Raw genomic sequence first — 14,280 nt, forward strand, 5'->3', positions numbered from 1 at the left:
GCTTCTACCCTCAAGGTCTGTTATGTATTAAGACTTCTACCCTGGAGCGTAGAGTCTGGTGGTAACTTCCAGCCCTGGTCCCAAGCAGTAAACAAATGGTGGTAACTCTGAACGAGCAGTGGGGGCTAGAAGAGCCCAGAGGGGAGCCTCTAGCCCAAAGTGGGTGAGGTCGGGGTGGGGATCAGAGAAGGCTTCCTGGAGGAGGTAGCTTCTAATACATAGGTATCCAGGTAAAGGATGATTTTTTGCACATTTTTTTCCATGCAAAAGAAGAGTGCATGCCAAGCCTTGGATATGAGATAAGCAATGAGCAGTTTCATGAGTGGTTTGTAATCAGCCTGTTAGCCTTGGCACCTTCTTTTGTAAATTATTATTTGTTCTTCTTAGATATACATGACAGTAGAGTGTACTTTGACATATTATACATACATGGAGTATGTATAATAACCCATTCTTGTGGTTGTACATGTTGTGGTACACGTACACACATACTGGTCACATATTCATATATGAACATAGGAAAGTTATGTCCAATTCATTCTACTGTCTTATTCCCATCCCCATTCCTTTCCTTCATTCCCCTTTGTCTAATCAGATGAACTTTCATCTTCCCTCCCTGCACCCTTATGTGAGTCAGTATCCGCATATCAGAGAGGACAGTTGGCCTTTGGTTTTGGGGATTGGCTTATTTCATTTAACTTGATAATCTTCATTTCCACTCAATTACCAGCAAATGCCATAATTTAATTCTTCTTTATGGCTGAGTAACATTCCATTGTGTATACTACCACATTTTCTTTATCCATTCATCTGTTGAAGGGTTGGTTCCATAGCATCTATTGTGAATTGAGCTGCTATAAACATGTTGTGGCTGCATCACTACTATGCTGATTTTTAGTCCTTTGGGTGTATACCAAGGAGTGGGATAACTGAGTCAAATGGTGGTTCCATTCCAAGTTTTCTGAGGAATCTCCATACTTCTTTCCAGAGTGGTTGCAGCAATTTGCAGTCCCACCAGCAATGTATGAGAGTAGCTCTTCCCCACATCCTCACCTCGACACCTTTTTACAGAGGGAGGCAGAGAGCTATGGATTCTGCTCTGCAGTTGTGGGGATTCTGCTCTGCAGTGGGAGTGCGAGGGCCACCAAAGGACTGTAAGGCAGGGCAATGAGTTGATCAGTTTCCTTTGAGGACTCTCACTCTGGCTGATGGATGGCCAGTGCACTGGAGCAGGGTAAGCCTGCAGGCAGGGACACCAATGTTGTCTATGGCCCTGGCTACACGTCCACTGATGAGGACCTGAAAGAAGACAGAGGCAGTGGGGGAGGCAAGGCTTCAACAGATACCGGGAAGGTAAAGGGAAAGGATCTGGTGTCATTGCTAAGCTGCTGAACCTGGAAAAGAGGGTGGGGGCGATGGCAAAGCCCCAGTCCTGGTTTCACTGAGGGGGTGGTGGTTCTGTCCCCACTGGTGACGGTGAGAGCAGAAACACCAGGAGGGGTCGAGCAGGGGTGGGAGCGCAGAGAGGCGTGCAGGTCAGCTCTGCGCTTTGAGTTAGAGTGCTGGAGTCTGGAGTTCCAGGCAGAGGTCAAGGTGGCCGCTTCAGGTGGCTTCCTGGAGAGGCGGCCCATTCAGTGCCTAGAGCTTGATGGGAAGAGGTTTTCTTAAACGGAACCACTGTTGGCTCCAAGTGACTTCTAAACCTGGTCCCGATTCATCTTTTGAAAGCCCCGTGGGGCAGATCTGCCCCGACTTCCACCCTGTAGCTGTTTGAAGACAGCAGGAGGGTCTTTCCTGAGAAGACCAAAGACCTCCGTGAGGAATCAGACTGTGAAAGGCTGGAAGAAACTGCAGGAGAGCCTCTAAAAACAGGGGGACCCTGTTTTTCAGATAGCTAAATTGGGGCCCAGAGAAAAGAGGGTACTTTCCAAAGTCACAGAGAAAGTTGATGGCAGAGCTGGGAAGCTTCTAGCATGTGCATCATATGGGCAGCGGCCAGGAGACTGGAGAGCTGTCCTAAGGCATCTGGCAGGTTTCAGCTGGACTTTAAGCCCTTCCCCTCTCCAGGCTCCTCTACCTGCTCCCACAGGAGTGCTGTCTCTAAGCCCTTCCCCATCCAAGAACCTCAGGGAGAGGATTGACTCAGAAGAGGGCCAGCTTTCTCTGAGGAGTTGACCCACAGTGCAGAAGTTCCTCCTCTGGACCTGCCCCGGCTAATCTGCCTAGCATGACCATCAACCCCCATTGACCATCACCTCCCTGTACCCCGTGCTTCACCTCAGTGAATGCAGCCTACGTCCATTTCCATGAGCTTACCTGTTCAGCACACCACGGCTCCTGCTGAGCTGAACTCCACCCCCATCACACACACACTCCTGTCTTAGCTGTCAAATGGGGTTCCTTATTGATTTGGGGTTTGATCTAACTGTTTACGGGTCAGACCACTTTTGAAAAGGTCCGGTCCCACCTCTCAGCTTGTCTGGTGCCCAGGTGCCCAGCACAGTCCCGTACACAGCTTGCCCAGCACATCTTTTGCAGGCAGAGGTTCATTAACCAGTAACACACGTTCATCTGCCCAAAGTGACAAAGACTTAGATTTTAAAACTGGAGGGAACTCCCTCTACCTCTTTTTCCTGTTTATCAACCAAGGACATTAGGACTCAGATGGGTTAAGTGCCTTGAACAAGACCACACAGCAAATTTTCACCAATGGGGACAAGCACAAGAATCAAGTTTGAATATACTGGGGAGACGGTTCCACTGGGTTAAAATGCGGGCTCAGCCAAGGCATTCATGCACCACCATGCTTAGAAGGGATGGGCGTTGATGCTCTTGGCTTAGTTTGTATCTGAATTGCCGTGACCCTGGAATAGACAGCAACACTGACCATGACTCTCTCTGAGAGAGATTCTGAAACTCTGCTCTTTCCCTAATTGTCTACTTGGAGGCAGCAGGATACGGTCCCAAGAACCCACCCAGCAGAGAACTCATTGCTGTGTATTTAACGAAGCCTGGGGCTCTGGCCTCACTCTCGTGACTACTCTTGGCTTTCAAAACTGGAAGTTGGGGTGAGCCCTCTGAACAACCTTAAAGCTGAAAGGGAGTCCCGTTGCCGTCCTGTGGCCAGATTCCCACTGCAGGCACCCATGTCCCTGGGCCATCCTGCCACCATGTGGGGCCTGTATCTTTCTGCCATCCCCCTTCCTGAGGCCCTCCCCTTCTTTTTAAAAATATTTTTAAATTGTCAATGGACCTTTATTTTTTATTTATTGATATGCGGTGCTGAGAATCAAACCCAGTGCCTCACATATGCTAGGCAAGTACTCTGCCACTGAGCCACAACCCCAGCCCTCTCCCCTTCTTTTGATACACTTCACCCCTACTCTACTTCAGCTCCCAGTTCAGTCCTTGCCCTTCCCTTATCTTTAAGCTGTGTAGCCTTGAGGGAAGTGACTACTGCCTGGCGCGGGAGAGGGTACCTCAGTTTCTCAGTTCTCCCACTTTTCAGCACCCTGCTGGGCTCTTACTTAGCTAAACCTATCTGAACGACAGAGGGCAGGGGAGCCAGGGTGTCCCAAGGAGTTAGAGAAGAACAGAGACTGATCAGGAACTCAGGACAGAGGTGGAGGAGGCCACCTGTAAACTCTGAAAGTAACCGTTCACCTCTCCCACCACACACTTAGGGTTCCTAGTACCATTTCTACCAAATGCCAGTTGAATTCTCAGGCATTTTAACAACTGGAAAACACCCCCTTCCACTCCCACCCACACCCCAATTTGAGAACCATCACATCAAACAATGAAGCTTTTGCATACACTGTCCCCTCATTACAATCTCTAAATTACAAAGCACTTGAATAGTCTATTTAGTCTGTTCTAAGTAAGTTAAAAAGCAAAAACAGCCACACCCTGAGCCCTACTGCCACCTCAAGGAGCTCTGTTTAACCCCCAGTAAGAACACTGGAAGGGTACCCTCCTAACTTCCAGGCCCTTCTCTCTCAGTGAAGCATCTGGGGTTCCAGGCCAAGTACCATTTAGAATCCCTGCACACTGGCCATCAGGAAGACATCAGGGAAGTGAACAGAAAGCATTTTGTTCAGGGAGGAAATGAATGGGCAGAGAACACACCACGAAAAATCCAACCGGAGCCATATGCTCAGGCCCAGGGACTCCACAGTTTACACAGTGTTCACACACACATTTGACAGACGAAGAAACTAAAACTCAGAGAGGTTGAATAAATTGTTTGAGATTATACAGCTTGAAGAAGGCAGAACCAAGATTAGAAGTCAGGCCATCAGATTGCGGCTGACGATGGTGGTGACAAAGAGCTTTCTGGCCTCTCGAAATTGGTCTCGTGGGCCAGGGTTCATCAGCTAAACTCTCAGCACCGCTACATCACCATCCCAAGTCAGGGGTAGTCAGTGGCATTTTAATGGAAGCCAAATAACTCTTTCTGTTGGCATTCTCAGGCAGCGGCATTTTTGTGTCTTATGGTAATTAAATACCGTCATCTTTCATATCTGACAATCTTTAGGGCCCGATTAATGACTGCAGTGCACACTAGGGCCATCATTAACTCCATGGCAAGGAGAACTCTGGGCACCGTCAGCCATTTTGCAGGGCATGGTGTGGGCACCCTGCCTGCCCCCCTCACTGACCTCAAATTGCAGGGTTATTGGCATATCTGAGTCCTTTGCCTGAGCCAGAGCTCTGAGAGATTATGGCTTTTCCTTGAGTGTATGATCTTATTTTAAAAAATAGTGAGGTGCTCCGCTGGAATCTTCTATCAGTAAGACACCTGGGGTTGTCGGGGCCTGCGTGTAGCTTGCCCTTCCTGCCTCCTCCTCCACAGGGCCACCGGGAAGCTCCCTCAGATGCTAATGTGACTACAGCTGTTTCAGTCAGTTTTTCCACTGCTGTGACCAAAAAGCCTGAAAAGAACAATTAGAGGAGAAAAAGTTCATTTTGAGGCTCACAGTTTCAGAGGTCTCAATCTATAGATAGCCGACTCCATTCCTTGGGGCCTGATGTGAGGCAGAGCATCATGGAGGAAGTGTGTGGGAGAGGAAAGTAGCTGGGGACGTGGTACCAGGAAGCAGAGAGGGAGTCCACTCCCAAGGGACAAAATATATACCCCAAAGGCCCATCCCCAATGACCCACCTCCTCTGGCCACATCTTATCTGCCTATAATTTCCACCCAGTTAATCTCTACCGGGGATCAACTCACTGATTATGTTAAGTCTGTTATAATAGAATCATTTCACCTCTAGACTCTCTTGCATTATCTCACATGTGAACTTTTCGGGGACTCCTCACATCTAAACCACAACAATGGCGCTCCCTCTTATCCTCCAGATAAAGGCCAGTTCCTTGGCCTGGCATCTCCAGGCAACCACCCCCTGGGCCTTCCCCTAGTGCCTCCACCTCACCCTAGCAACTGTCCCTTACAACCATCCATGCTATTTTAAAAAGGTGTCCCCAGCAGTCCTGCTCTCTCAGGCTTCTGAACGCTTGTACATGTGTCCTTCTCTGCCTGGAACGCTCTGTGTGACTTCTCAGGAAACCTTCCCTGACCCCGAGAGTCAGCTGTGCCACAGTGTGCTCCAGCTCCATAGCTGTAGTGTGAGCCAATGAGCATGACCCGGGAGGTGCTCACATGATAGGTATGGATGCAAGCACTGCCCGTGTCACCTCTCTTGATGGGCATGAGCAGAGTGCTTCTGAGCATGGGCCTAGAGTTCAGGTTCTGGCTCCATCACCTCATGGCTTTGTAATCTCAAGCAAAGTATGTACCCTCTCTGTGTCTCAGTGTCCTCATCTACAAAATGAGGACCAATGATAGTACTTTTTTTTCTTTATTTCTTTCTTTTTCTTTTTATTTATTTATTTACTTTTTTTTTTTTTTGGTAACAGGGTCACTCAACCACTGAGCCACATCCCAGCCATTTCTAGTTTTTATTTGAGACAGGGTCTCATTAAGTTGCTTAAAGCCTCACTAAATTGCTAAGGCTGGCCTCAAACTTGTGATCCTCCTGTCTCAGCTTCCTGAGTCACTGGGATTATAGGCATGCGCCACCAAGCCTGGCAATAGTACCTTCTTTACAGAGTTGTGATAGGGATGAATAAATAAGTACTTAGAAAATGTCTGGCATGGAGTACCCTACACATGTGAACTGGTATAAATGACGATGTCCATGATGTACAATTTCATCCTGATCACCATTTTGTGTAGGGTATATATGTGTGTTATCTTAACTACACTATGAACATTTCAAAGCCATGCCAAGGGCCATATTTGCTTTTGCTTTATTTCTGGTGTGTGTGCGTGTGTGTGTTTGTGTGTGTGTGTGTGTGTGTGTGTGTGTGTGTGTGTGGTTTTGAGGACTGAACCTAGGGCCTCCAGCCTGCCAGACGAGTATTCTACCACTGAGCCACAACCCCAGCCCTTATTTCTGAATCTCTGTATCAGTCTATGATAGATATGGTTTAGATATCCGGTATCCCCCAAAAGCTCATGTGTGAAACAATGCAAGAAATTTGGAGGTGAAATGATTGGGTTATGAGAGCCTTAACCCAGTCAGTGAATTAATCCCCTGACAGGGATTAGCTGGGTGGTAACTACTGAAGGCAGGCAGGGTGGGGCTGGAGGGGGTGAGTCAGTGGGGGCATGTTTTGTGGCATATATTTTACATCTGGAGAGAAGAGTCAGTGCCTCCCATTCCTGGTGCCATGTTCCCAGGTGCTTTCCTGTGCCACAGCCTTCTGCCGTGTTGTTCTGCCCTCACCTTGAGCCCTGGGGAATGGGGCTGTCTAGGGACTGAGACCTCTGAAACTGTTGAGCACCATATAAATTTTTTCTCTTGTAATTGTTCTTGTCAGGTCTTTGGGTCACAGTGATAAAAAATCTGACTAAAACAGACTGTCTTCTTTTGTCTTCTTTTATTGCAGTTACTAATATAAATACATTTTATAGATGAGTAACTAGAGGCTCAGAGAAGTTAAGTAATTTTCCCATAAGAGACAGAATTAAGGCTGAACCCAGGTCTCTGAGACCCCCAAGCTCTGCCCTTGTGCCTTTCTTTACCAACTGTCCCCCAAACACTGGCTACTTGTTCAGAATGGGACTCTCTCCTCTGATAATTCATAAGTCCCTGCACACAATGAAAGCTGTTTAATGTTGCTGATGAACTGAACAACCTCAGGGTCCTCCCACTATGCCATACCTGGAAACTGGACAGAGAGGCATGATTTGGGTGACACGCTGGTTTGCTCCAAGATGTTTATATATGAATAAATGAGCCCTCATCTTTGAAGACTTGGAGACCCCATGTGTTTGATTTTGCTGTGGGCATCAGGACTGGTCGTGCTCATCAACTTCTGACCTGCATGTTGAATCACAGGTGCCCTCCTGAGACCAGGCTCCCAAGAGCCAGTGGGTTGTCCAGAGTGTGACTCAGCAGTAATAAAAGAGTATCACACCTCGGCTGTTAGCTATTTTCCTGCTCCTTCTTTCTCAATGTATTTTGCTTTGGGGCCCCTGTTATAAATGCTGAAGAGTGGTCACCATGGAGACATTTAGTGCTTTATGATTTATTCATTCAACATCCCTTTATCATGACTATGGATTAATAGTTAATAATTTTTTTAAAAAAATACTCCAGGCACTGTGCTGCTTACCTCACATACATTATCTCATTTAATACTCATAATAATCCTATAAAGTAGGTATTATCTCTGTTTAGTGATTATAAAACTAAAATCCAGAGATATTAAGTGACTTGATTAAGGTCACACAGTTTATAAGCTTCTAAGTAGCATAACCAAAACTTGAACTATGGAATGTCTAACACCAAGATCCAATCCCTTTTTGTGATTTACTGCTTGGGCATAGAACTCTGAAGGAGGCTCCCAATGATCTCTGTTCAGGAAGAAGCAGAGAGTAGCTTTTGGTGTTCTGGATTTGTGTTCATGAAAAATTTGAAATGTCTGAGGTGTTGGAGGCCACCAGCAACTGCAAATATTCCTGAGAACTTGTAGGAAGAAAAAAGAAAAAATCTCCCTAGAAAACTGTGCTTGCAAAACTCAGATAAGCAAGAGACCTTTATTGACAACGCTATGCACAAATAACAGTAAAAAGAGTCACATTGGGCTTGCTGGGGAGACACAGTTGGTATCTGCACCTGCAAGAAGAGGGTGTAAATTGGAACTTGCAGCAGAGCTTTGTAAATGCACGGATGCTTACTCCCAGGCAGCAGGAGAGAAGCAGGAACCTGAGCAGGCACAAGGGCCAAGCCCCTCACCTGCTGCTCTTCCCACCACATGCTGAGGGTTTCCCATGCACCAGGCCCAGCTCTGTTCTGCCACTGGAGATATGGAGACAAGGGGGTATGAGCCCCTCCCTCAGGACTCCACTGTACACTTGGCACTTGAGCAAAGGCCATGACTCTTCATCATCCAGAGGTGGTGAAGCCAGAGTACATGGCCCCTCCCACAAATGCACCAACCACAGACTGAGGAGGGGAAGTGAGTTGTTGGCCAGTAAATGGAAACCAGAAGAGAGGTCTCTTAAGCCATATATATATATATATATATCCTGTTTCATTCCCAGCACCCTGTTTTACAAGACCTGGCCCAGAACCGGCACTCAGTAAATGCAGAATGCATGAATTCATTCTAATTCCTTCTGAAGAGGAGCATAGGAAAGAGAGGAGGTCAAAGAAGGCGTCTCAGTAGCCTCTCTCCCCTGCCTTCCTTCCTGGCCACAGGAGCAGAAAGGAGGGTGCAGACCAGGGGAGACATTTGCTCCTTGTGAAAGAGCTTTGCAAGTGAGGTTTCCATTGCTGAGCTGCCCAATACAGAGCTTTCCCCTTGGGAACAGCAAGGTCCCCTTTCTTAAGATTCTCAGAGCAGAAATGGTGAGGGAAGGAGGAGAAGGGCCCAGCCAAGCATCTGGAGCTCTGGCTCCAGGCAAGTAAGTAAGGGTCTGTGTGAGCCCAGGGGCTGGAGGGTCCAGGGTGGTCGCCTATCTTTTTTCCTATTCAAACAATACCCTCCTGGATAAACTGCCCAGGCCACTCACATAAGCTGCCCACTCAAGAAGCCTGTCATGCCCATCCACTCAGTTCTGGAACCTGCAGTTGCCCCACACAGAGCCACAGCATATTCACGTCTATTAGGAAGGCAGAACAGGGACAAAAGTGCACGTGATCCCCGAGGAGACAGTGGGGAGAGGGTGCTCCACTGTAGCCAGTGTTTGAGGAGAAGAGAACTTGGGGAGGGACCCAGGGAGGCAATAGGTAGGCAGCAATTGAACTGAGCTTCAGAAAATAGAGGATTTGGACCAGAACTTTCCTTGCCCCACAGGAGAAATTCCTTTTAGAGTGAGTTTTTAGATCTGTGACCAGTGACCTTATACTCGAAATCTCATCAGATCAGCAGACTTGAAGGGCTTCTGAACATATCAAGGTCTAGCCTGAGGTCCTTACTAAGTCACAAAGCAAGTCTGTAGGCTCACAGACCAGCTTGTCAGACCCCGGACCCTACTGTCTTCCCTGAGGGCATTCTTACTGCCTTCAGCCATGGACTAAGACAGCCTGTGTTTTACACAAGGCTTAGAAGACAGAATTTAGTCTTTGGATTTATGAGGACCACTTACTAGTGGTAAGCCTCAACAACCTCACCTGTAAAATGGGAATGATGTGAACACCATCCTCTAGAGATTGATGTGCACATCAGAAAAGTTAAGAAAGCAAAAACATACAGAGTAAGGACTCACTTCCGTTACAGCCATTATTAATATCAAGTGACACGCCTCGAGGTTGACTCCTGGGCAGGGGCAGGAGCAAGGACTGGGTTATCTCTCCCAGCTGGTTTTCTGAGCACCACTGGCCGTACTGGATTAGTCACTGCCCCCTCTACTCTGGTGGGCTAGTGTGGGGGCAGTCAGTCAGCCCAGGCAGTTACTTTTTCTGCTGGCTTCTGTCCCAGGCTCTGTTTCCATTAAAGTGCTGCCTGAGGACAGCTAGACTAAACAAATGACCCTGTCCATTTTTGCGGTCTCCCTGGCCCAAGGTTTCTCTGGGTGGGGGTGGGGGTGGGGCACTTCCAGACAGGTCTTATTGGCTTCCATGTACTGTCCCCTCCCATCAAAGGGCATCCTGCTAGCTCCCTTCTGGCCCAGGACTTTAGCACTGCCCATCTTCCGGGGGTACCATTCACATCCTGTGGCTATCCTGGCAACTCTCCTCATGGAGGTTGAGGTTTCAAACACTTGAACTGCCTCAGTGGACTCCTGACTTCTGAGAGGAAGTGTGTCTGGAGTGGGACGGGGGAAAGGTGAGGCTGAGCACCAGGCCTGCATCAGATTCCAGTGGCTCCATCGCCCATGTAGGATCCATGCTGAAGGTGGCAGCTTGCATGGGAAGTGACCCACTCTGGTGCCTGTTTCTTTCTCTCTTTCTCTCCTAACTCCCTACCCCAAATTCCACACCAGATTTGCTTTATAACTCCTTGGTAAGAAAGACGGGGTTACTAAAAAGCAGAGAGTGATGCATCTTCCACTGCTAAATCCACATCACTGAGAGGCCTGGCTTTCCGCTGTACTTGCAGTCTTCAGAAAGCCGTCCCTGATCCCAGAAAGAGCACACCCTCTGGAATATGGCACCCACTGTGGTTTGAATCCTGCTCTCTCAGATTCTTAGTCTCCTTTGCAAAATAAAGAATGTTCATGAGCAACAAGTAAAACAGAGTACTTTGTAAACTGTGAACTTCAAAAATATTTCTTTCCCACTGATTGTGTCATTTAATTTCTTCATAGCTCTGTCATTCCTTGCAATAAACTATCTGTCCCATTTTGCAGGCGAGAAAACTTTGGCTCTAAGAGGTTAAGAGGTTTGTCTATGGTTATGTGTTTAATAAATGGCAGAATCTACACTAGAAATCTAATTTCCTAACTTCTTTACCCCCATAATATATTCAGCATGGAAAGACTAAGCTCTCTGTATACATAGCTTATCTGGATGGTAAACATTTACCTCTAGACTGGCCACATTCATGGCATCACCAGGAATTTTATTTGCTTTATTTGTCAATAGCAACTACTTAGCCACATACCCTTGGGCACTTTACCTACCTACTTCAAGTCTAAGGTTTTCATTTATAAATTTATGATGATAATACTTGTTGCTCTGGATAAGTGAAAGGAATAAATAAAAGATTGATTTCAATCTCCTCATCTGTAAAATGGGAAGAAAAAATAGTACCTGCTCTGCAGTATGATAAATTAGCTGAATGACTACATGTAGAGGGCTCAGAAGAGTGCCTGTTAACATAGTATGTGTTCAATAAATGTTAATAGTAGTTTTTAACCACCCAGACACCAGTAGGGTTCACTTGACTTAAAAGTCATCTTCTCTCTGAAGCCACTTGGTCTAGGATTTCAGCAGTGCCTGCGCTTACCCAGGCCACAGTCTCCTTCCTTACTCTGTGTGTTCTCATATTTATCAACTCAGCCCTGGAGGCTTTGTGAAATCAGATTACTGGGCCTCACCACAAAGCTCAATAAGCCTGGAGAAGGACCCCAGAACTTTCATCTCAAACACATTATCACACCCACTGGTGATGCTGAAGCTTCTGGTCCAGAACCACATTTTAAAAATTAAAGCTCTAAAAGTATGAGAAAAGCACAGTGAAGTTGTTGACATGGGCAGCTAGTTTTTTGTTTTGTTTTAAATCTTGCTGTTTTTTTTCCCCCAACTAGAATTTAAGCTCAATGGGTTGGGTCCAGAATTTTTATTCTGTTCATCTTTCCCCACACACATACCTAGAATAGTAGGTGCTCAGTAAACATGGGTCAACTAAATCTTGATCGAATGCTTTAATCTAGATCATTGCTAACACCCAGAGTGTCTCAGTCCTTCCCCATGGTCTTGTTCAGCCCTCCGGGGCTGCTCCTCCAGCCGAGGGGCAGGGTCCAGCTAGCTCATTACTCCTCTGACCTGGCCATGTTTGTGTTCCAGATCACCCAGGAGGCCTGCAGAACCATCCTCGGCTCAGGACTCCGCCGCCACCGCTCTCCCATGCCCACACCCCCAACCAGCACCACGCAGCCTCCATCAACTCTCTGAATCGGGGCAACTTCACTCCGAGGAGCAACCCCAGCCCCGCCCCCACGGACCACTCCCTCTCTGGAGAGCCCCCTGCAGGTGGCGCCCAGGAGCCCGCCCACGCCCAGGACAACTGGCTGCTCAACAGCAACATCCCGCTGGAGACCAGGTGCATGCCCGGGGTGGCCGCTGGGGACCTGGGCGGCTGGGGGCCATTCTACCTGAGACCGAGGTCTTCCAGTGGCCTGTTGGGGTGGACTATATCCCTGCCTCCTTCCTGATCAGAGAGGCTCGGGTCAGGGGCACAGCCTTAGGATGTGATTCTCAGACTGCACGAGAAAAGGTGGTGGAATAAGGGACAGAAAGAGAGTGGGCTTTGGAAACCGTCAGACCTGAGGTCCGCTGCTAGCCTGCTGCTTCCCGAAGGAAGGGCTGACCTTGGTCCAGTGGCTGGACCATCGCTCCCTTGTCTCCCTTCTCTGAAATGGTCATGATGCCGACTGGGTAGGGCAGCTTTAGAAGTAGGTGAGAGCCGATGTGTGCAAAGGAAGCAGGCACAGGTGTGACAAAAGCAGGCTCTCAGTTCTGGTTTGATTGGGGTCCTCTCCTCTCCTGTTTCTACCATGATTTCATCACCCTATGCCTAACATTAGGCCTGTCTGACCTGGGTGGGTGCTCAATAAACCCCAGTTCCCCTCCCCTTATCCTCTCCTGCTGTCCTATCCCCTAGTGACCCCTGAGGATCAGTGTTGGTTGCAAGGGCTTTCAATGTGTGGTATTATGCAATCCTCACACCTTCATGAGAAGGGGCTTGCTAGGATGACCCCCATTTAGGAGTTTTGGAAAATAAGAATTAGACCAGATCCTAGCTCAGGGTCACACGGGCAGGTAATGCACAACTCAGATTTGAACCCTGCTTTCCTGACTCGCTGTCCAGTGCTGTTCCCAACACCCCAGATTTCTTCTTGATTCCAACCATGTGTTGCAATGCTTCCCTCAGCTCAGGGACAATCAGTCAGTCTGAGTTCTCTAGCCACTACTTAGCCACTATTTTTCCAAAAATGAAACATTTTTTTAGTACATTCTTAAAAATTATTTTTTGTTGTTGTTGATAGACCTTTATTTTTTTTATTTATACGCAGTGCTGAGACTCGAACCCAGTGCCTCACACATGCCAGGCAAGTGTGCTACCGCTGAGCCACAGCCACAGCCCCCAAATGAAACATTTTTAATGATTATAAAAACCATACAGCTCACTGTAGAATATGCAGGAAGATACAAAGAGGAGAATTCAATTTACCTGTCACCTTACCACTCTGAGATGAGTACTGTTGACTGTGGGGAGGGCATGGCCTTTCCCTGCTCTCTACACTGAAGGCAGAGTATCCTGGGGGACACAGTGGTACCACTTCATCTTCTACCCTATCTACATATCTTTTTTTTTCCAGTACTGAGAATTGAACCCTAGGGGTGCTTACCCACTGAACCACATCCCTCCCCCGCTTTTAAATACTTTTTAATTGCCAATGGATTTTTTACTTTATTTGTTTATTCATATGTGGTGCTAAGGATCAAACCCAGGGCCTCACACATTCTAGGTAAGTGCTTTACCACTGAGTCACAACCCCGGTCCAACCACATTCCCTTTTTTGTATTTCGTTCAGATTTAGGGTCTCAGTGAGTTGCCTGGGGCCTCGCTAAGTTGCTAAAGCTGCCTTTGAACTCAAGATCCTCCTGCCTCAGCCTCCCAAGCCACTAGGATTACAGGTGTGCACTACTGTGCCCAGCTATATATCTATTTTTGCAGTACTGGGGATTGAACCCAGGAATACTCTACCATTGAGCTACTTCTCCAGCCCTTTCTATTTTTTTATTTTGAGACAGGATCTCACTAAGTTGCAGAAGCTGGCCTCAAATAATAATAATAATAATAATAATAATAATAATAATTATTATTATTATTATTATTATTATTATTATTATTATTATACCAGGGATTGAATGCAGGGGCACTCGACCACTGAGCCACATCCCCAGCCCTATTTTGTATTTTATTTAGAGACAGAGTCTCTCTGAGTTGCTTAGCACCTCGCTTTTGCTGAGGCTGGCTTTGAATTTGCGATCCTCCTGCCTCAGCCTCCCAAGCTACTGGGATTACAGGCATGCACCACA

General features: G+C 47.3%; 1 protein-coding gene across 7 annotated transcripts in view; it reads left to right on the top strand.

The window, feature by feature from the left end:
* Tenm4 (teneurin transmembrane protein 4) overlaps positions 1-14,280 on the top strand; it is a 768,485-nt gene that overhangs the window by 536,870 nt on the left and 217,335 nt on the right. For all 7 annotated transcript variants that reach the window (XM_076846576.2, XM_077108835.1, XM_076846577.2 and 4 more), the window contains one exon: positions 12,022-12,277. In XM_076846576.2, the coding sequence (XP_076702691.1) occupies positions 12,022-12,277 (256 nt within the window). The remainder of the gene's footprint in view (positions 1-12,021; positions 12,278-14,280) is intronic.

Source organism: Callospermophilus lateralis, chromosome 2 (assembly GCF_048772815.1).
Source record: "Callospermophilus lateralis isolate mCalLat2 chromosome 2, mCalLat2.hap1, whole genome shotgun sequence".
In the NCBI taxonomy this organism is placed as follows: domain Eukaryota; kingdom Metazoa; phylum Chordata; class Mammalia; order Rodentia; family Sciuridae; genus Callospermophilus; species Callospermophilus lateralis.